This window comes from Aristolochia californica, unplaced genomic scaffold (assembly GCF_029961685.1).
Source record: "Aristolochia californica isolate CCGP_79_NKW_82.1479 unplaced genomic scaffold, dmAriCali1.0.hap1 SCAF_14, whole genome shotgun sequence".
Lineage (NCBI taxonomy): Eukaryota > Viridiplantae > Streptophyta > Magnoliopsida > Piperales > Aristolochiaceae > Aristolochia > Aristolochia californica.
The window spans coordinates 1,605,487-1,629,235 of NW_027181815.1; the positions used below are offsets into that span (position 1 = coordinate 1,605,487).

A 23,749-nucleotide genomic window follows, 5' to 3' on the forward strand; every position below is an offset into this window, starting at 1 on the left:
CTAGGTTAATGACGTCACCGCGATAAGGGCGGTGAGAGACCGGTTCGGCTGCGATTGGGAATGAGGTTCTCCGTTCTCGGCCCCACGGCATATTCTTGTGGGTCCATTGCATATGCTCTGGTGCCTGAAACTACATCATAACCAATAATCACATCTGGCTTCGCGCTTGGGTGAACGTGCCATTGCCTGCCTATAAGACAGGAATGTACCAGCGATGATCCATGCAGATCAGAAATAATTGTTTCCTTAGCACGTCCATCATTTTCCACAATTTGGAATATTCCCACCAATTTCGGTATCTAGGATGGTTCCTGATACATCCATGCCCGGAATTCTCTAGCGAGTGATAATATGTGTGTGTATATATATATATATATATACAAGTGGAGCAAACTCAAAAGAAGAGGTTTCCTAATTGTTTTTTATGTTTCTTGATATCTTATTTGTAGTAAATTTAATGTGGGTATAATTAGGATATGAGTAGTTTAATTTGATTTTGATTCTAATTATGATAAGATTTGTTTGTTATAAATAAAATGTGTAAGAGTAAACTAATATTCACTCTCTTTTGCTCTTTTCTGTCTATCTCTCTCTTGTTCTTGCCATCCTCCTTTTAACTCTTATAAAAAGACATTTACGTGTGTAGGATGACATTCTAATAAATAGGAAAATATTCTAACAAGAGGTGGTAGGACTTTACAATTACACAAGCATTTTTATGCTTTTTTTCTCTTAATACGTATAACCTAAGATTATTATTAAAATTTTAATCTTCACACTTCGACGGAGGCATGGGGGCATGGATTACATTCAGCTCTAGCCTCTCTTGTTTCAATTTCTCTCTTCTTTGTTTTTCCCCTTCTCTTTCTCTCTCCCATGAGTTAAGGGTTCTCCCTTCTCCTCTTTCCTAACTTTTCTTCTTTCTCTTCTTTCTTTTTTTAACATTTGTAGACCCTAGAAATCAACATGGTATCAAAGTGGGTTAACTTTTAAAATAGAAAAGGAAAAGAAGATAGAGAAGAAAGAGAGAAAGAAGATGAAAAAGTTTGAGGAGTTTTTCGTTATAGTCAAATTTTTTATTGGATTTCGCACTATCTTACTAAAATTTCTCATATAGAAAATTTATATTTATAAAAATATCTTTGTGTCTAGTTTCTAATACAAGAATAATTTTTGCAATCATATTTTTTTACAAAGAGAAATTGACATATGAAGCAGCAAAGGTCAGATAATAAAAGAGTTTTGGACAATAACAAAAAACTTCAATTTTTGGGACATTTTGTGCCAACAAACAAAAATTTATATATAATAAAAATGTATATATATATATATATATATATATATATAATTATATTTAAAAAATCATTATAAGCCTAATTTTAACCTAACAAACCGTTTCTCTGTCCAATCTTTATAGAGAGAGATCTATATTAGAATAATCAAAGGTTATACCAATAGCATGTTATATGCAAAAAAAAAAAAATTTAAGCCCTTTTTTACTTCACTTTTTGGGTTGCTAATTTTAGATTGACTGATTGTCCTATTTTTTTATTTTTTAAACTCTAGTCAAAACTTTACCGACTTGAATGTACTTTCCTCCTTAAAAGTTTCCATTATTTGATCTCACATCACATGAGTTTTCTTAAGAGAAGTTTTTCCTTACATGACTTTAGTTTCCTTTTTTACAAAGTCTAAATTTTTTGAATTAAAAAGTCTTGTTTTCTCATTCTAAATTCCAAATTATAATATCCTAAATTTCTCTTATTCCAAAATTTCTTTCTTGAATATTTTCTTTCCAAACTGGTAAAATTGTGTTGAAAAAAGTAATTGCCGTATATGAGATTTTTTTTTAGATATTTTCTATTATGTTTTATCTCCAAACTTTATTTATTTGAGTTTTTTTTTTTCAAGTTGCCTCAATCATGCATATTCATAGAGAAATTATTTTTCTCTCTCTCTTGAATCAAACCCAGTAACATTTTAGCTATTTATTGGTCCAAAAGCATTTTTAATTATTTAGAAGTATGAAGAGTTGTATTATGCGCCTTGTTTCGTTTGAAGTATGAGACTTGCTATCATTTTATTTACACCCTTAATTCCTCGGAGTACTTTCTTCAATTTTTATTTTATATAATACTTTAGAGTAAGGCCTATAGATCCACTACTTATAGAGATCTAGAGTGCACTCGACATTAAACTTAATTTAATTATTTTATTCGTTTTACCCTTATAAAGTGAATAAACTATTTTCATTGCCCTAAAATGGGCCAGGCCACCTTTAAATTTGAGCGGCCATTTTAGACTGGAGTTAGGGTTTTATTATAGAGTTAGGGGTATTTTTATTCTCTCACCATTATTTTATGCAAGTTGGGTTTCTTGGTATAGATTAGAGAGCCCCAACTTGAGGAGTAGAAGTAAAAAAAGAAATATAAGAAAGCGGTAACCAATAATGAAGAATTTCACATGTTGTAATAAACAATTTTTTTGTTACTAGAATATCTAAGGGAGAGAACAATATGGATAATACAAGCAAGATGTGAACAATATGGATGCTATAGGCAAGATGAATAAATGCAAACCAATTAGAATTTCTTTTTTCAAGCAACACAAAATCAAAGTTTCTTTTCTGAGTACAAAAAATTCTTAACTATATTGTTTTCAAGTTGAAGTTACAAACATCGGCTCAAAGGAGAGTATTAAAATACACGCACATGTATAGGTGACATTATGGTAAATAGGACAACTCTCGAATAAGAGGTGGCATTACTTTGTAATTACACAAATTATGTATGTGCTTTTGTCTTTTTTTTTAAGAGGTGTAGTCTTAAAGGTATTATTGACATTGTAATCTTCACTTTCACATTATCAACAAAAATCTTCTCATCTATACATTGTATACAAGCAAATAATGACTTATTTACCATAATGTTACATGCGTCATGGTTTATTTGTCTCCACCTACATGCCAAAAATTGACCTAAAAATAAAAACTCATAGGAGGCGGTGTTGGGAATTAAACGATAAATACTCACAGCTGCTGCAGGACACGGCGAAACCAACTCAGCCAAGTCTCATTCTCGTTTCGTTGGGTCTCTTTTCACTAGTGCAGATGGGGCAGGGTTCTCCCGGCGGACTCAATAAGCAAGGTCTCCCCGGCGACCGTAAACACGATGGCGATAAGAAGGAAAAGAAATTCGAGCCGCCAGCGGCACCGGCTCGCGTCGGCCGCAAACAGCGGAAGCAGAAGGGGCCCGAAGCCGCTGCTCGTCTCCCTGTCGTTACTCCTTTAACCAAGTGTAAACTCCGGCTTCTCAAGCTGGAAAGAATAAAGGATTATCTCTTGATGGAAGAGGAGTTCGTCAGTAATCAAGAGCGGTTGAAGCCGCAGGAGGACAAGAACGAAGAGGACAGATTGAAGGTCGACGATCTGCGAGGTTCGCCAATGAGCGTCGGTAATTTGGAGGAGCTAATTGATGAGAATCACGCCATTGTGTCTTCATCAATCGGTCCAGAATATTACGTTGGGATTCTTTCCTTTGTTGATAAGGATCAGCTTGAGCCAGGTTGTGCTATTCTCATGCACAATAAGGTTGGTTGATTTCGTTCACATCGTTTTTTGGTTATGGAATTGTGCTTACCGGGTTTGATTAGGTTTTGTTCTTTTTATTTGGCAATACCATTAGGATTTGAGGGTTTTTGGTGGCATGACACTTCGGTTTCTGCTGTGGTTTTTCACGTGTATTCCTTGATTTAGTTTGTTAGATGCATTTAAGAGCTGTTATAACGAAGACACAAATCCGAGCATAATAAATCGAGAATATCAACTACGAAGTATATAATCTAAGAGAGAAAGCAAATATGAGCAGAAAATCAGTAAATCAACACAAAAGGAGAAGAGACAGGGGTTACGTGGTTCGGCAACAGCCTACTCCACAGGAGATGATGATGATGATTCCACTAAGTCGAGCGAAGAAGAGAGCTTTGCGGCTCCAAGCATACAAATCGAACACCGATTTCTCCCAATGAAGCCCTCTTCCTGGAAAAAAACCTCTTCCTCTCGACGAAAAACCCCCTTCCCGTAAGTCTCAACTCAAAAAACTCTCCCGACAGAGAGATTCTGATTAAATGATTTAATCGGGTAACATACACGGGTCCGTAATCGGGTACAAGTACTCAGAGCAGGCACTCAGGTATTCGGGTATCCATTTAAGACACCCAAATAAAAAATCTCCACCTTGGCTTAAATGGAAATAATCCTCTCTGAAAAATCAAACTGTCTATCGCTTCTCCACCTTGCTTCGTAGGGCTCCTCCTCAGGTACTGCAAACACCAAACGAAAGTCCAAACCGTGCTTGAACTTGAGTGTAGAACCTGAAAGTCTGAATTGAGCAGCATCACTACCCGTGACAGCTTCACGGTAGTTAGAGGGCTCTGGAAACTGAACGGTCTCTACCACAGGTAATGCATAAGCGACCATGTCGGCGTAGCCGTACTCATCACCCTCAAACTCCACCTGCTCACTGATATGCCCTAACCGAATATTCCACAGACGAGTTGTGTCAATACTTGAATTTGAAAATAAGGAACCTGTTGCAGTACCTATGACTGTACTGCCCTGAAGCACATAAAAAAGGTTACCAACCTTTTTTCCTTTCATCACAACCAGTGTACCCATACAGACCTCCAAAAAACTCTACCTTCAGCTGTATATCTGCAGCCTAGGGAAACAAGAGAACCTAGAGAAAAAACAAAACTGGTACATGCCGAACTTCTTACAAAATTCTCACTATACCGCCATACATCTTGATCTGAACCGTTCCAATCCCAAACAGTTTTACAGAGCAAAATATCCCAATCAAAACTGTACCACCATCTACCGACTGATATGTCGCAGAAAAAATCCTTGATAGGACACATGTGGTAGGAGCGGCCCGAATCAAGTATCCACTCATCCTGTGAGTGTGCAACACTCAACTGTGAGAACATATTCTGAACGATCAGAATGATCTTCAGCAACCCCAGCAACCTCTTCCTTTTTCTTCTCTTTTCTCCTTCTATTTGAGTTTTGGACAATCTCTTGCAAAATGACCTGGTTGATGACAATAATAGCACTTGCCCCATTTCCCCTTTGACTTCGGCCTAGAACGGCCACTGTCTCCAGAATCCTTGTCCTTCGTTCGCCCTCGAACAAACAAACCATCTGCTTGCTCCTTGCTCCCATTGGTAGACACCTTCTTCCTCAACTCGTTAGAGTATAAAGATGCCTTAACATCCTTCATAGAGATGGTATCGTGCCCATGGAGCATAGTCGTAACAAAGTGCTCATAGGATGGGGGTAAAGAGCACAACACAATCAGTGCTTGATCCTCATCTTCCATGGTAACATCTATATTTCTCAAATCCATAACAATCTTATTGTACTCATTAAGATGCTCTTTGAGAGATGTACCTTCCTTCATCCGAAGAGTGTAAAGGCGTTGCTTCAAATACAACTTGTTCGTGAGAGATTTAGTCATATAAATACTCTCTAACTTCAGCCACAAACCAGCTATTGTCATCTCATCTGCAACTTCCCGCAAAACCTCATCAGCCAAACACAACTGAATGGAACTGAGAGTTTTGATGTCAAGATCCTCCTTGGCTTCTTCTGACATTGTAGCTGGAAACTTATCCTTTCCATTCAATGCTCTGTGGAATCCTTGTTGTACTAACAAGGCACGCATCTTCACGCGCCACAAACTGAAAATATCTGCCCATCAAATTTCTCTAATGTATACTTTGTCGTCATAATTACCAAAATACCCTCGGTCACCAAAAATGCTCAGATGTTTAAATCTTCTCTTTGACCTCTCTGATAAACAGAATCTCTCTCTTGTCACTTCCAGAATCCAACACCGAACAGTGCCTAAAAATTTTTTTCTTCCCCTTGGCACTGACAGAAACCACCAACCAGTGCCAAAAAAAAAATTTCATTCCCCTCAGCACTTCCAGAAACTACCAACCAGTGCCAAAAAAAAAAAATTTCTTCCCCTCGGCATTGACAGAAACCACGAACAGTGCCCCAAAAAAAAAATTTCTTCTCCTTTCAGTACTTCCAAAAAACCAACAAACAGAAGTTTGGGACAGAGAGCTTTCTTCCTGTTAGTGGAAACAAAGAGAAAAAATTGATGGCTGGACGAGAGGTCGGTCAAGGAGTAATTTCCTCCCACCAACCATCTGGGGAACGAAGTAACTCCCATTCAACGACCACTCTCTCTGATCCAGCACCTCTAGTAGGACAGCATCCAGGAAGAGGCGAAGATCGAACCAGTCTGAGGAAGCAGCACCGGCAGCAGCAGCAACGAAGAGGTAAACAACCGGAAGAAGAAGAAAAGAGGGAAAAGGAAGTTATTGAATCTGAAGATAGTTCAGGCGAGAGATGGCAAACTGTAATCTCGAAATCCTCACGCCGAAGGATCCTTGTGGAGGATCCGACCATATACGAATTCCGGAATGGAAAAGCAAAGCTGACTTTTCAAAAGAGAAAGGAGAAGAGTGGGGAGGCCATCCAGATTCATGCGCAAGAGGGGAAAAAGAAATCATACATCTCCCTCCCGATCTCCGCAGTCAGATTTTTCCTAGACATTTTTAGGAAAGTCCAAGTAGGAAACATGGGAAGAAAATACAGCAGATCACTCCTCACTGGCGATCTGGAATTCCAAGTTCACAGCCAGTATCATGGAGGCCTTCTTCATTGCGTCATCCACCAAAGACGTGGACAAATGATAATGGGTATGATTTTCCTCCCACAGCCCTCCACTTCTGGAATGGGTTGGAAACGATTTGATCAAATTCTTCAGCAGCTAGCCACCCCACCAAAAATCCACTCACAACCTAGCGCTTCACACCAGACAACTCTGTCGCTCCCACCGGATCCTCCACTAGAGAAGACTCAGACCTGCAAAACCAATTATCCAATACCACCATCAACACCACTCCCCCAATTTTCACCCCAGAAAAAACAATTCTTTATATCCCTGCCAGCCCACATTGAAACTGAGGGCAAGCGCAAAATGTCCCTGGCAGTCCTCTTGGAAGACCCGGAAAATTTTTTCACCAGAAGACAACTCCAAGAATGGCTGCAAAAACGAAATATCACGTTCACAGCCATCATCAAAGCTCATAAGAGGAGCTGGATCATCAACTGCCATTCGGAGGAGGACCGCAAGAGACTTCATTCACTAAAGGCAGAGACTATTTCAACGATCCTCCACATGACCAATTGGAGCCCAGAACTCACAACCCCCATCTCGGGGCAATGGGTGATCGTCAAAGGTCTTCCGGTGGAAATCCGATGCCGGCATACTCTGGAATGCCTCACAAAAGAATTCGGAGAGGTTATTTGGGCCGAAAGCCAGCCAACGCAGCTTCACAGAGAAAAAATTTTCATCCGGCCAAAATCACCGGTAAGTGGTTTACAATTTTTTCATATCTCCTGCGGAAAAACCATGATCTGGGTCTCCATGGAATTCGGAGATCTGGAAACCCTTCCGGCAGCCAACTCGGAAGAAACCTCACGAAACACAACCCAGACTCAGCAGATCCGTCAGTTACCGACTCGGAAGCCGCACTCGGAGTTCAATCGGACATGGGTTCCGAAAAAACAAAAACAAAAAAAAAATCCAACCACACAACATCAATCCCCATATCCCGAAACAATCCAATCAACACCAGTTCACAGTAACCCTTTCACTGCCCCCGCCGAAAAAGATCCTATCCACATAAGTGCATCCGCAGACAAAATCTCATATCTGAAATCGCCCTTGGCAACAGTGCCAATCCCCAATTCCAAAACACCTGCAATACACCGTTCCCCAAATCCAAAAGCTGATAGGATCTTTCAAACCGATGTGCAGACACATCCGGACAAGGGGATTATTACTTCCCTTTGTTCACATCCATCACTGTCAAACTCTAACCCGCCTCGAAACAAAAAACACTTTCCCCCACATACCTACCTCTCCATTTACCAAAATCCATCATCACCTTCTCAACCTCGAGCCCCGCACCATACTCTTACACAAAAAAAAAAAAAAAAAAAAAACAAACCACCTTTTCAACCATCAAATCCACAGCCGTCGACCTCTACAACTTCCAAAGCGCCTTAGCCCACATCACGCCGTCGCCCCGTCATGTCCTTTCTACATCAACCCTTTCCCCAACGCCGCACCTCGAGTCCCGAACTCGCCTGCCATACATCAACCTCCAACACCCTTCAGTCGACATCACGCCCCGTCCTTCCCTTTCTACATCAACCTTTTCACCTCTGCCGCTTTTCATTTCCCGAAGCAGTACCCATCTTTCCATCTTTAAATCCCTCCCATCCCCTCCGCCACCCAAATCTTCCTCTTCCCGAAGCCTACCGTACGCCAATCCCTCAGTCCAAATCACGCCACCATCAACCCTTTCCCCAACGCCACACCTCGAGTCCCGAACTCGCCTGCCATACATCAACCTCCAACACCCTTCAGTCGACATCACGCCCCGCCCTTCCCTTTCTACATCAACTTTTTCACCTCCGCCGCTTTTCATTTCCCGAAGCAGTACCCATCTTTCCATCTTTAAATCCCTCCCATCCCCTCCGCCACCCAAATCTTCCTCTTCCCGAAGCCTACCGTACGCCAATTCCTCAGTCCAAATCACGCCACCCTCCCGTCCTTTCACTTTTAAATCCCTCTCCTTCCCTCCGCCGCCTAAATCTTCCTTTTCCCGAAGCCGCACCCCTCACTTGTCATCCCCGTCCCGCAGCTTCTCTAACTCGATAAATCCCCTTTCCCCCCCACTTCCACCCACATTCTCGGCTCGTTATCGAGGATCTCCCTCTGCGACCCCCCCGACCTCAAACCTTCCTCATCACCCATCCCATCCATCCCAGCAACCAACTCCTCTCGCCGTCCCATCAAACCCTCCCTCTCTGACTCAAATCTCCCCTTATACGGCCACCCCTCGAGCCCCGTTAAGGCCATCCCTCTTCTCTAATGAATCCACTTGGGATTTCGAACCCCCCTCTCACTCCCCTTCCCCCTTATATATTCACTCTCCCACTATCCTCTGCCCCACCCCCCTTCGTATTATTTACCCCCACTCCGACACCATGGAAAACTCAAACCCCAAACCCTTCACCCCTCCCTTCCACACCAATACTGAAAAACAAATTGCCACCACCCCTTTCCGATATACCTACTCCAGGAAAAAAGAAGCAGGGAAAACTAAAGCCAAACTCGGTAACCCCACACCTTCCGAGACAAACAAGGACAAAGATAAAATCAAAGACACTACCCCCCCACCTTCCCCCCCTCCAAATTCCCCTCCTGTCCTTCCAATGGAATTTCCCCATGATTGGTACGATCTCCCCCCTGCTTTCCCCTATGGAATCCCTCCAATTTGGTCCGACCTCCCCCCAACTATAACCTCTGAATCTACCCTAGCCAAGGCCTTCACTCCCAATCCGCGCGATGAGCTCCTCCTATTCCTGCTGGAACAGGAACAATCCTTTCCTCGAGAAGAATTTTCAGAAATGACGGAGCTTGCCAACATATTTTGTGCGGGATACACTGAAGCTGGAGCCGTGGAGCGAAACATCAACTCCCACCGTTCCCCATGATCGTTCTATCATGGAATGTAAGAGGTCTCGGCTCTCTGGCCAAGCGTGCTCTCGTCCGAGCAGCGCTTTTTGATGTTAAACCAAAAATAGCTATACTTCTTGAAACGAAGATACAGTCCTTTGATTATTCAATTGTGTGTAATATATGGTATGACTCCAACCCAGCGTGGGCGCATGTAGCTGCAATTGGCCATTCTGGGGGCATTATTGTCATCTGGGATCCAATTGCTTTTGATGCTATTTCCGTCCTTCCGGGGCGATACTCAATAGGTATCCAGCTCCGGGATCACAACCTCGGTACTTGTTGGGCTCTTGCTGGCATATATGGGCCTACTCGGTACCGTGACCGAGCATCTTTCTGGGAGGAAATCTTTCAGCTTGTCCAATTGTGGGACCTCCCTTGGCTCATTGGAGGAGACTTCAATGCGACATTATCTTGCTCTGACAAATGTCCTCCTGCTTCCCGAACCTCATCAACCATGAGAGCCTTTTCTGACTTTATCAATAGTGTTGCTCTCTCCGAGATTCCTCTTTCGGGGAAAAAATTCACCTGGACAAATTGTCAGAACCCCCCCATTTTGTCTAAATTGGACAGATTTTTTTCAAATATAGAATGGAACCTTCTTTTTCCCAACACCTCTGGCCAAGTCCTAAACAAAATTGGATCTGACCATTGGCCTATCCAACTCAATTCCCGGCCTCTTGCGTGGGAAAAATCTCCCTTTCGGTTTGAGAATGCCTGGTTATTAACCACGGCTTTCATCCCTTCTTTGAAATCTTGGTGGCTCGAATTGGAAAATCATCCGAACCCGGGCTGGGCCCTCCCTCGGAAACTGAAAGCCCTCAAAGCAAAGATCAGAATGTGGGATAAAAATCATCGTGTTTCTGCTGCTTCCCAGAAAGATTCGATTCGCCGCCGCATTTCTGAGCTGGATCTACTGGAGGAACAAAGGTTAATCTCTCCTACTGAATTTTTGCTTAGAAATAAATTAAATGCTGAATACCGTACATTTCTTCATTCTGATTCTGTCCGTTGGAAACAACGTTCAAGATTTCGTTGGATGGCTGAGGGTGATGGAAACACAAAGTTTTTTCATTCCATCGCCTCGGCCAGGAGGAGGACTAACCGTATCACTGCTCTCTGTAACGGAGACCAAGTGGTAACGGATAGTGCCTCCATTTCTAACCTTTTGGTGAAGTATTTCTCAGAGCTATATTCAGAAGTCTGTTTCAGAAGACCAAAAATCCATCAGCTCAATTTCGAGCGCATCTCAACTGAAGACGCAATGGATCTTGAAAAACCATTCTCCTCAGAAGAAATTGAACGGGCTGTGCTGGGCCTTCCTAAAGATAAAGCCCCCGGACCAGATGGCTTTAATGGTGAGTTTTATCACTGTTTTTGGGATCTGTTAAAAAATGATGTATGTGCCTTCGTTCACAATTTTCACCAAGTGGGAATTACTCACTCTGGAATTGGTGCATCTTTTATTGCGCTTATTCCTAAAAAAACAAATTCAGAGGAGCCTAAAGATTTCCGGCCCATCAGTCTCATTTCCAGTTCATATAAAATTATTGGTCGTCTGTTGGCTAATCGGCTAAAAGCTGTCCTTTACAAGGTAATTAATCCTTGTCAAAGTGCTTTTATCCGAGACAGAAACATCCTGGACTCTTCTCTTACTGCTCATGAACTTCTTCATTCGTTCAAAAAATCTTCCCTTCCTAGGTTTGTTCTGAAAATTGATTTTGAGAAAGCCTTTGACCGGGTTGACTGGAAACTGGTGGATTATCTTTTTGACCGTATGGGTTTTGGTACCAGATGGAAATTCTGGATGCGGAGTTGTATTTCCTCCCCTTCTTATTCTGTTTTGGTAAATGGGAAACCCCGAGGATACTTCAAATCCTCTAGAGGGATCAGACAAGGAGACCCCCTTTCTCCATTTATTTTTACTCTCATTGGAGAATACCTTACCTCTATGATCCGGTTTGCTAAACGTTCGGGTTGGCTCAGTCCTATTTTTTCTGATCCAATCCAAGACGTCCCCATTCTTCAGTTTGCAGATGATTCTATTCTTTTTGGAGAAGGGTCCATGAGACAAATAAAACGCATGAAAGCTATCTTGAATATCTTTGAATTGACGTCTGGTCAAAAGATAAGCTGGGAGAAAACCACAATCTTTGGTTTTAATATTGATGCATCTATTCTCAACTCTATGGCGAACTATCTGGGTTGTAAGGTAGCATCAATTCCGAGTACATATCTGGGCTTACCTTTGACTCCTTTCCTGCCTTCGAAAAATTCCTGGTTTCCGGTTGTTGAGAGGCTTGAGAAGCGTCTGGCTTCTTGGAAAGGAAAATTTTTATCCAAAGCTGGTAAACTGGTTCTAATTAAATCATGCCATCATGGAATACCTTCCTATTTCTTATCTTTGTACAATTGTCCAGCTTCTATTCGGGATAGAATTGAATTTTTGAAAAGAAGATTTTTATGGGATGGGCCAAATGGGGAAAAAAAGGTTAATCTTGTAAAATGGGTTGATGTTTGTAAACCAATTGTAATGGGGGGCCTCGGGATTCGTGACGTTGCTACCACCAACAAGTCTCTGCTACTAAAGTGGGTTTGGAAGTACAACATGCAACCCAATCTACTGTGGCGCCGAATGGTTGCAAGTAAATCAGGAAAAGAGAGAGGTTGGTGGACGGAGGGGGGAAGATTTTACAAGTTATCCCCTGTTTGGAAGAAAATTGCCAAACTCTTACCTTGCTTCAAAGCCGCCGTCAAATGCTATATTGGAAGTGGTGAAAATACTCTTTTCTGGTCCGATTGGTGGATCGGGACTAGTTCCTTAGAGGAAAGTTATCCTCTTTTATTCCAGCTGTCAAGATCTCGAAGTTCAATGATTTCTGACCATTGGCAGTCCTCGGGTGGGTGGAATCTTCATCTCAGACGGGCATTAAATGACTCTGAAACTGTTGAAGCAACTGGCCTGATCAATTTACTTTCTGGTGTGGCCTTAAAAAATTCTTCCGATATCCTCATCTGGACACCCAACAAACAAGGTATGTTCTCTTCAGCCTCAACGTACCATCATTTGATTTCCTACCATCCTCTTCACGCAGAACATCCTGTTACTTTTGCTTGGTCGCTCCCGATTCCTCCTCGCATCAAATTTTTCATCTGGACGGTATGTCTTAAAAAAATTTTAACTTCTGACGCTTTGCAAAGACGAGGCATTAATATTCCCAATCCAGAATGCCCATTTTGCAACACATCTCCTGAAACAGCAGATCATACGCTTTTGCATTGCGAATATGCTCATAAGATTTGGACCGAATTAATGGACAAGATCGGTTTAGTATATTGCCCTTCGCAAGATTTGCTAAACACTATTTATACTTTGGTTAGCTCCCATCTTCCGAAGTTAGGGAAAATCTTAATATCTTGTTGTGTTGGACACATTGTGTGGAATTTATGGAAAGAAAGAAATAATCGCAAATTCAATCAGAAATCTATTCCTCGGAATATTCTCTGTGATCAGATAGTCGGTCAAGTTAGCTCTTGGGTTCTCCTTCGCAAAGAATTCTGTGATCTAAGAGCAACAAATATGAGGGAAAATTGGAGAAATGTTGCGAAAATGTCTCTTATTTCGAAGGCTCCTATTATGATAGAATGGACTAGACCTCCTCCTGGACACTTTAAATTAAATTTTGATGGAAGTGCTTTCGGTTGTCCGGGCCCAGCCGGATTTGGTGGAGTAATTCACGATGATCAAGCAAATCTTCTCTACACTTATGCGGGTCCAATTGGAGTATCAGACTCTACTTGTGCGGAATTACATGGCTTGCTCAACGGGCTGAAACTCTTCAAACAAAAAAAGGATGGTGCTCTCTTGATTGAAGGGGATTCTCAAGTTATTATAAATTGGTGCTCCAAGCCTTCAAAACCTCCTTGGCGTCATTGGAAGATTTATGATGAAATCTGTAATTTAACTTCTGATTTATTATGTACTTGGAAACATGTACCAAGATCTGCTAATCATTTAGCCGATGTTCAAGCTAAAAAAGGCGTTACCCTCCAACATCTTGTTGTGGAGGAAATGTCTTTTTAGTTTTTTAGTTTGTATTTTATCTCTTTTGAATACATTTACAACTCTTCTCAAAAAAAAAAAAAAAAAAAGTGGAAACAAAGAGGGACAAACGGAAATCCGGCGCCGTCGCGGGAAAACCTCGCTCTAATACCAATTGTTATAACGAAAACACAAATCCGAGCATAATAAACCGAGAATATCAACTACGAAGTATATAATCTAAGAGAGAAAGCAAATATGAGCAGAAAATCAGTAAATCAACACAAAAGGAGAAGAGACAGGGGTTACGTGGTTCGGCAACAACCTACTCCACGGGAGATGACGATGATTCCACTAAGTCGAGCGAAGAAGAGAGCTTTGCGGCTCCAAGCATACAAATCAAACACCTATTTCTCCCAATGAAGCCATCTTCCCGGAAAAAAAACCTCTTCCTCTCGACGAAACCCTCTTTCCCGACGAAAAACCCCCTTCCCGTAAGTCTCAACTAGGGGTGGCATCGAGCCCGAACCTGCCTATGTTCGAGCCGAGCTTGATTTAAATAGTTCGAGCCGAGCTTCGAGCCGAGCTTCGAGCCGAGCCTCGTCTCGAGCCTAAAATTGTTATCGAGCTCGAGCCCAAAAATCTTAACCGAGCTCGAGCCGAACTCGAGCCTCAACATACATTTAAAAATTTTCAAAAAATATATATCAAATTAATTATATATAAAATTATACATACATTTTACATAAAATTGGACATGACCTCTACAAAAAATTAAGAATAACCTATATATATAATACATGTATAAGATTGAGGCATAACCTCTTCTTAAAATTGAGTATAATCTATGTATATAATACTTGTATAAAATTCGGCATGACCTCTACTTAAAATTGGACATAATCAATATACATAATACCTGCATAAACACTCCATAAAATTATCTATACATTCCATAAACACTCCATAAAATAGTCTAAACACTTCATACACTGCATAATATTATAAATACTTCATACAATAATCAAACACAACAAAATTAAATGAAATATCACTATCAATTTACAATCACCCAATTAAAAACTATAAATCCATTATAAAATTACAAACTATAATTGTTTCTCTTAATGCTAGAAAATAATATACATCCCTGCATGAGCAAAATCTCCACCTACGACAAAAACAAAAAAATAAAATTAGTTATTGTCAGATAAAAAAATACTCTTCCATTACTAGTTACTTAATGTCGTTAAAAATATTAAAATTACCATGATGAGAGAAACATGAAAAATCATGTAGCTGGTAGCATTATCTCTACACTCTTCTTCTCAGGCTGTAATCATAAAACAAAATTTTAATAAATAAAACTAAAAAATATACTAAAAAATATCATAATAAAGAATTGATAAAAGAAATTCACCTTTTGATTTTTCTTTACACCGTGAAGAACCCGAATCCAATCATTGCCACAAATCAAAGCTTGAACTGTACTTGGTGCCAAGGAAGAACGATATGAGTCTATTACTCTACCACCAGCACTAAATGTAGACTCTGAAGCTACTGTGGATATGGGAATTACAAGGATGTCTGCTGCCATCTTAGATAATACTCAAAATTTCATATGATTCACTTTCCACCATTCTAAAACATCAAAATCATATTGTGAAGTTTCCTCACAACTATATACACCTTCTTCAAGATAAATTTCCAATTCTGACCTTGGTAAATTAACTACATCCTTTTGTTTCATATAACTCATCAACTTCGACCAACCTGAACTTGATGAAGGCCTACGACTTGTGGAAACACCCATAGATCTACTAGTACTTGAAACAATCTCTTCATTTCTAATATCCACATTATATAAGGATACATATTCATCGTAGATCTCATATAAGGTGCGTCGAACTAAATTTATATTCATTGTAGCTTCCTCCATAGAATATATCACTGGAAAACACATTTCGATCAACTTTAATTTGACCCTTGGATCTAAAACTGAAGCAATAGCCATCAATAAATTGCATTCACCCCAATACTTCTCAAATTTCTCTTTCATTCTACTAACCATTGTCCTAATGAAAACATTTTCATTTGTAGAATGAAAATCTAGAACTTCTTTTACCCTATCTACCTCACTAAGATACAAATTAGAAGTAGGGTAGTCACTCCCAGAAATTATATTAGTAACTGCATTAAAAACTTCTAAAATCTCACACACCATGTCAACTTTTTCCCATTCATCAAAACTTGGCAAACAATCATATGTTGGTTCTCTAACTTTAAATCTAGAGAATGCATATTTGAATTTTAATGCAGAAGACAACATGTCATAAGTAGAGTTCCAATGAGTTGGACAATCAATAACCAACCTCTTTTCACCAAGTTCTAATTGTTGTACAATTTCAGAAAAAGTGCGAAGTCTAGCCTCAGACAGATTTATGAATTTGACACTTTCACGCACATTATCAATGATATCTTTAATCTGAACAAGACCATCTTGGACTAATAAGTTCAAAATATGAGCACAACAACGCACATGAAACAACTTTCCACCAAACACCAAATTTTTTTTCCTTGAAAAATCTTGTTTCAAAACTCTGATACAAACATCATTACATGTAGCATTATCAACTGAAATACTAAAAACTTTATTTTCAATCTCCCACTCTTTCAAACACTTGTAAATAGCATCTGTTATATCAATGCCACGACGAGGAGGAGGAACATGCACAAAACTCAAGACTCGTTTTTGTAGCTTCCAATTACTGTCAATAAAAAGCCCAGTAATAACCATGTATTCAATTTTTTGATTTTGAGACTTCCCAAGATCCGTGGTAAGACTAATCTTGTTAATCTCTTTTAACAAAATTTTCAATTTCTTTTTCTCTGCCTCATACACCTCCATACACTCCTTCTTAATAGTCTTCCGGGATATTTTCTCATAATTCATATTTGCCATCTTCATTACAAAATTAAATCCCTCCTCTTCTACTATCATGAATGGATGCTCATGCATAAGAATCCAATGAGCAATGAGTATTCTCATTTTAGCTTGATCATAATTTCCTCCAAAATCCATAAAAGGAAGTCCAGATGGACTCTGATCAACATTAGACCCCGCTCCCACTGGTTGAAAGTTTAAGGTTTTTTGTTTTCTCATTGCCACTTTTCTACTAGTGCAATGTTTCAAATGTCGACTCATATGTGTGGTCACTCCACTACTAATAACACTCAAATTGATTTTACAATGAACACTGAGCCTTTTTTGTACCATTAAGTGATACTTCTTTGAATTCCAACCACACATGAGACTTTTTTTGTCTTTTTGAAGTATGAGTAGAATCACCTTCATCCTCATTTATGGTAATTTCATCTGGGCCCTCTTCTATGACAGAGGGTAGTGACTTTGGTGGAGTTGAGTCACTATTTATAGTTACACTAGAACTAGTGTTAATTATTGATGTCAATTGAGGAGGTGTTGACATTCTTACTTCTACAAAAAAACAAAATTACAAATTTAAAACATAAAGAAAAGAAAGTTATCCGAACAACAAAGATCCTACACATAATTTAAGATACTTGTTTACTCTTAGAGGAAGGTACGTGACATTGTGACAATCGGGAACGACCCTTGTCTTTCAATGCAACAGGGCTCTTTGAGCCAGTAGCCCTGTACCCAATAGTTTCCAGTCCAATATACCAATCCTTTTTTTATATATAAATTTAAAAACTTCTAAGATAAGGAAATAAGCACACCAATATTCTCTTCTAATATTTTGATGAAATTCAACCTCAATACCAAGAAATTAATGATAAAAATGAAAAAAAATGAAATTCAACCTCAATACCCCACTATACCAAGAACAACAGTAGATATAAGTTCAATGAGAATTAAGAAAGAAGGACAAAAACTAACTTTTTTTATTCTTTTTTATAATAAAGAGAAGTTGGATGCAATTAAGAAAGCTCCTGATTCCATTAACTATAATAGAGTATTATTGAACAAAATATGTTATTAACACTCAAAATCATGAAATAAAATTCCATTGCTAAAATATATCAAGTAACAATTTGAATACCATTGCTGTTTATTGCTGAAATATATGATAAACGTACAAAATTTTATAAGAGGCCAGACACCTAAAAATAAGAAGGCAAAAAAGAAACAAGATCCCACAACATAAAAATATTTGAAAGTCTAGAATAATAACTTCATTTATGAAGAACAATGGAATTTGAGCAAAAAAATCATTGACAACCAACCAACTATTTTCCAAACATTATAGCAATTGAGCTTAGTAAGTCATTCTGAGATATACAAAAACATAACAAATGACAAGGTGGGGGACTTTTCTCCCCCACCCTTCCTTTCCTTCTTGAATGTTAGCTCAGTATGAAGTTTCCTGGCTCTCAGCCAGCTAGAATGCAATTGATGGCACACTCAAGTAAAAAAAAAAATTAAGAAAATAAAATAGGTCAACCTTATACAATCTGTATAAAATGATCTTCTAACATTCTACCCTTAAATCAAGAACTCACCGTTTCAAAAAATCAAACAGTATCAACACTCAAAATCATGAAATAAAATTCATACCAGTTTTCTTACAATGATTTCTTCCCGAGTGTACTTTGAACTGTCAGCTGGAAATATCGGAAAAAAAAAAAATAGAGCTGAGTTTGCTTACAGAAACAGAGTGTGCCGTTCGGATATCCAAAAAAATTTTCCAATAATGAAGGAGCACTGCTGAGAAACGAAGAGAGAGTTAGAGATTTTTTAGGTTAGCTCGGCGACGAAAAAAAAACAGAAAGATTAAATAAAAATCTTACCTCCTTCCGTCGGACCGTCGATTTCGTCTCGTCGGCGACGAAAAGCTTGGATGAAGAAATCGAAGAGGAAGAAGAGAAAGAAATCGAAGAGGAAGGAAGACAAAAATCGTAGAGGAATAAATCGAGGAATCGAAGAGGGAGAGAGAGAACGAGGGATTTGAAGACCAAATCCCCCATTTCCCCTGAATACCTGCCGACGGATAGCGATTTCCGCAAGAAATCACGCTGAAACGGCATGGAAATGGCAGACGGAGGTATGGGTTTCGCAGGGAAATTTCCCGAATTGAAGAGGTCTCCCGATCCCTGATCCCCGAATCGCTCGTTATATTAACGAGTCGGCTTGCGAGCCGACGAGCCGAACCGGGCTCTGCTCGAGCTCGACTCGTTAATGTAAACGAGCCCATCCCTGAGTTCGAGCTCGGCTCGAGCTCAAAATATAACGTTTCGAACTGAGCCGAAACCGAGCCGAACTCGAGCGGCTCGCGAGCCGGCTCGGTTCGAAGCCACCCTTAGTCTCAACTCAAAAAACTCTCCCGATAGAGAGATCCCGATTAAATGATTTAATTGGGTAACATACGCGGGTCCGTAATCGGGTACAAGTACTCAGAGCTGGTACTCGGGTATTCGGGTATCCATTTACGACACCCAAATAACAAGAGTTTTTTTAATATGCATTGAAAAGTATAAAAGAAGTTGTAATCTAGGTGTTGGAACAAATGTTATTTGGAGGTTTAGATGTACAGTCTCTTTTGGTTCATTAACCTGTTTCTTAGATTGTATGATGGTGGTGCCAGAGATCGGTTTGTTAGATGTCTATGAATAATGAAGATCTGTATGTGAAAGTTTCCTAACCTGTAGCATTCAGTGGGTCTTGGTATTGGTTTGAGACGGAATTCTTTTGAAATGAAAAAAAATTAGAACTTCTGCAATTTCTAGCTTGTGAATGTCTGAAATTTTTTAGTGTCTGAGACTTGAATAGGAAAAAAAATTGATGTTACTGTGTAAATCTAAACCTTAAAATTATCTCATACAAAGTTGGTCCATTCTGAAACCTATGCTGTATGTTGAACCCAAAAGCACATAACAATCAACTGAGCTTCTACCCTAATATCCACTGTGGTCCACTGTATGACGGCCCTTTTGGTCTTTGGTGAAAACACTTAGCTTGACCAGGTAACCCTTTCTATATGTTGCATTCTTCAACACATGACAACCAAGCCTATGACGACTTCAATGTTCATCAAGTAGATTTTTTCACCTTTTTTGACAGTTTATCACCCTGACATAGTGTAGCCCATTCTATAGCATTCAGCCTTTCGAATTTGAACACAAGATGAAGTGCTTGTTTTGATACCACATGATAGGTACTTTAGAAAATATGGTAAAAGTTTTATATCTAATGGAACATGAAAAATTAAGCCAAACGTATCTTATGTTAGGTTAATCCAACCCGACACACCACATGATAGGTACTTTAGAAAATATGGTAAAATTTTTATATCTAATGGAACATGAAAAATTAAGCCAAACGTATCTTATGTTAGGTTAATCCAACCCGACACACATACCCCAGGTTGGGCGTCATAGGCACATAACACTAGGATGTGTGTCATTAAAGACCCTTGTTTTCATCTGAGCTCTATTAGATATATGTCCATGTGGCTCCCTTAGAGAGACACAACAGACATATACCTCTTTTTGTAGGTCAATAATCCAGTTATTATTTCTCAAAAAATTAATAAAGTTTTACTTTCCATGCCGTATGATGGGTCAAGTTCTCATTAAGAACTTACCATAATATTTGTGTTTTTATTTCTTAATTCATATACATTGAGGTGGTCAGAGTTGTCTTAGTTCCTCATAACGAAGGGTTGAGTTTGGTTTAGAAGTCAAGCTCTTCTTGCTTAGCAATTCTCCATTCAGGGTTTACTTTCTTGGTATCGGAATCAAGTTGTATACTACATCTTGAAAACTCAAGAACAAATCAAAATGAGGAGTTGATTTTTTACATGACACAGTTCTTCTATGAATTAGGTAAAAAATTGGATATCTCAAGCGTCCCAATTTTATTTCGTTGGATTTTTATGTTGAAGATGTTAGATGTTGCTTTTCAGAAAAAATGTTGAGGTGCCACTGGCATTATTTTATCAAACACTTGAGGGGTAGTATTTATAATTATATTCCATTTCAAAAAAAGTATTTGCAACTATATTGGCAATGCATTTTTTTACTTGTGGAACTTGTAATACTTTATAACTTTTTCTGGAATCTTGTAGGGAAGCGTGTGCTTATAATATTGGAAAACCTGTGCAGTTGTTAATGTTATTCTGTGCTCTATCATCAGGTTCTATCAGTAGTTGGACTCCTCCAAGATGAAGTAGACCCCATGGTTTCAGTGATGAAGGTGGAGAAGGCTCCATTGGAATCTTATGCTGACATAGGTGGCTTAGATGCCCAAATCCAGGAAATCAAGGAAGCAGTGGAACTTCCACTTACTCATCCTGAGTTATATGAAGACATTGGTATTAAGCCTCCCAAGGGAGTAATACTCTATGGAGAGCCTGGCACGGGTAAAACCTTACTTGCTAAGGTTAGTGTTTTTAGAAGTTCTAGTGCATTATCTAAAAATAAATAATTTAGCAGTGTCATTTTTGTGTAGCTTTATTTCAATGGAATGAATAGTTAAGCAAATAAACATATAATTGCTTAAAAAACTAACTTTAACCAATGAGGTTGATAATTTTGGATATTTATTTCCCAGTGCCTATGGGGCATCTATCTCCAACTAAAATTTCTATTTTAATGTTTCTTAAAAAAAATCCACTCTGATGCAGTGGATTTATTAGGCGTAGCAGTTTTAATGTTAAAAGTTGTGATCTGGAGAAAGAAAAGAAGTGTTACAGGCACTTGTTGGATGCACAACACTTATATTGCATTAAAAACAAAGGGTACTTTTTATTGTTATTATTATTCAAAGCAAGTTGTTTCTTAAGCTCTTTATGTATCTGTTCTTCAAGAATCCCATGTAGTTTTCTCTCTCCTCCAATCCAATTCTCATTTTGTTTCTTTTCACTTTTTCTTTGTAAAATATATTGAATTAATTTGTGCTTCAGTTTACCCTTTAGTGGATATTCTTGGCTTAACTTCTTTGACATTGTAAACTTTTATTTGAGGTATTTGGAAGTGGCTGACATGAAGAAGAAGGATAATGACGTTCTTTTATTTAACTCAGGAACAGTAGAACAAAGATTGGTCCGATAGTGCTGAAAAGGATGAAGAAGACTGGTAGAGAAAATTAATATAGATACATTTCCTCTTTGCAGTTTTAGTAACTGAATCTTGACCAGGTGTTTCTATTTCATGTGGAACACTAAGATAACTTAGCAGAAGCTATTTTTACATGATTTCTTCAGTTGGTTTTGGTTATGACCTCCTATCTAATATGGATCTTGACTTACATCATTTAGCCATAATTTTTGTGCACTAATTGTGTCTGCCAAAATGCTAATAGAAGTGATTTTCTGCTTGTACAATTGATCTTGGTTGCTTTTGGGTGTAATGATCTCTTTGTCTGTTTGTAGCCTATGCAAATGTTAATTTAAGGTGCACACGTAGTTGAGTTGTTGTTGTGATTATTTAAACACAAATCACTGATGTAATTTCTCTAGATGATTTTATCATACATTGCGAATGTTAAAGTCTGTTGATGTACTGCCCAGGCTGTGGCTAACTCAACTTCAGCAACCTTCTTGCGGGTTGTTGGAAGTGAGTTGATTCAGAAATACTTAGGCGATGGTCCAAAATTAGTAAGAGAGCTTTTCAGGGTGGCTGATGATCTCTCTCCATCAATAGTCTTTATCGATGAAATTGATGCTATTGGCACAAAAAGGTGAGTGTGCTATTACAGTAAATGACACATGTTTGGCACTCGTTAGCAGAGTAGGTCATATGAACATGTTAATTTCGCAGATACGATGCCCATTCTGGGGGTGAGCGTGAGATACAGAGAACCATGCTGGAGTTGCTGAATCAGTTGGATGGTTTTGATTCAAGGGCTGATGTCAAAGTGATCCTTGCAACAAACAGAATTGATAGCCTTGATCCTGCCTTGCTTCGACCTGGTCGTATAGATAGGAAAATCGAATTTCCTCTTCCAGACATAAAGACAAAGAGGCGAATTTTTCAGGTAGAGAAGCTTTGTTGCTCATTTCTGTACATATGCATCGGATAGTAAATTTTTAATTCTAGTAGTAAAATACAGGGGGGATTCACTTTTTTTTTTCTAAATTATTTTGTTATTGTATTGATTTGACTCCTTTTGGGGGGATCCAGATTCACACATCAAGGATGACCTTGTCTGATGACGTCAACCTGGAAGAATTTGTGATGACGAAGGATGAATTTTCTGGGGCAGATATAAAGGCTATATGTACTGAGGCTGGTCTACATGCTTTAAGAGAACGGCGGATGAAGGTATAAAGTTATTCTTGTCATTGCGTATAATTATATATGAGAGGTCTTTTGGTGGTGTGAGTCGTGTGATATCTAGATGTGAGTTTGCAAGAAATTGTGGATATGGTTGTTCAATTCTCTGTGCTTACCACCTTTTGTCGAGAGTATGCGTCCCATCAACATAAACACTACTGAAAAACTCATACCTTGCTCCAAGCATCTACACCTATTCAGAGGCGCATACAGTTGTTGCGTATTTTATTTTCTTCGAACACAAAAGCAGATCCACTCTGTTGTTGATGTTAGGCACATTTACTAAACATGGGTGGAAAGCTAAAGAGAAATACTGCATTGCTTCGTTCAGGTAACTCATCCAGATTTTAAGAAAGCTAAAGAGAAGGTGATGTTCAAGAAGAAGGAAGGCGTACCTGAAGGACTCTACATGTGATAAAATTTTGTGGTAACTGTATTCTATCTAAATTATAACAGGATTTGGATACTGTTTCAGGTGTTTTTGTGTAGCATGTTGGTTCGGTTTGACCTAATCCTTTTTTAACTATGTGGAAAGGGTAATCAAAACTGTTATGGGTAAGGATAAGAAAACTCTCAGTGATTGATGGAGAAGAATGGCATCATCACCATGATGGTCTATATTCAAACTGTTGTGCTATGGTTCATGTATTTACGCAGCCTGTTTTTCTGATGTGTTCCAAGATACGTGAACTTCCTTTCCTTCTTCACAAATAATTCCATAAAAAAA

At 39.1% G+C, this 23,749-nt stretch overlaps 1 protein-coding gene across 1 annotated transcript; it reads left to right on the forward strand.

The window, feature by feature from the left end:
* The first annotated feature begins 3,039 nt into the window (after window positions 1-3,039).
* Window positions 3,040-23,640, forward strand: LOC137949766 (26S proteasome regulatory subunit 4 homolog A-like). The gene is made up of 6 exons (XM_068795949.1): window positions 3,040-3,589; window positions 20,882-21,127; window positions 22,257-22,426; window positions 22,507-22,723; window positions 22,870-23,010; window positions 23,354-23,640. The coding sequence occupies exons 1-6, from the start codon at window positions 3,110-3,112 to the stop codon at window positions 23,435-23,437; spliced, it is 1,338 nt and encodes a 445-aa protein (XP_068652050.1). The 5' UTR covers window positions 3,040-3,109; the 3' UTR covers window positions 23,438-23,640.
* The last annotated feature ends 109 nt before the right edge of the window (window positions 23,641-23,749 follow it).

What these genes read in the sequence shown, in the direction of transcription:
- LOC137949766 (XM_068795949.1), top strand. Translation starts at nt 3,110, where the DNA reads ATGGGGCAGGGTTCTCCCGGCGGACTCAATAAGCAAGGTCTCCCCGGC. An exon ending in CTATTCTCATGCACAATAAG is followed by an intron (nt 3,590 to 20,881) that starts GTTGGTTGATTT and finishes CTCTATCATCAG; the next exon opens with GTTCTATCAGTAGTTGGACT. An exon ending in CAAAGAGGCGAATTTTTCAG is followed by an intron (nt 22,724 to 22,869) that starts GTAGAGAAGCTT and finishes GGGGGGATCCAG; the next exon opens with ATTCACACATCAAGGATGAC.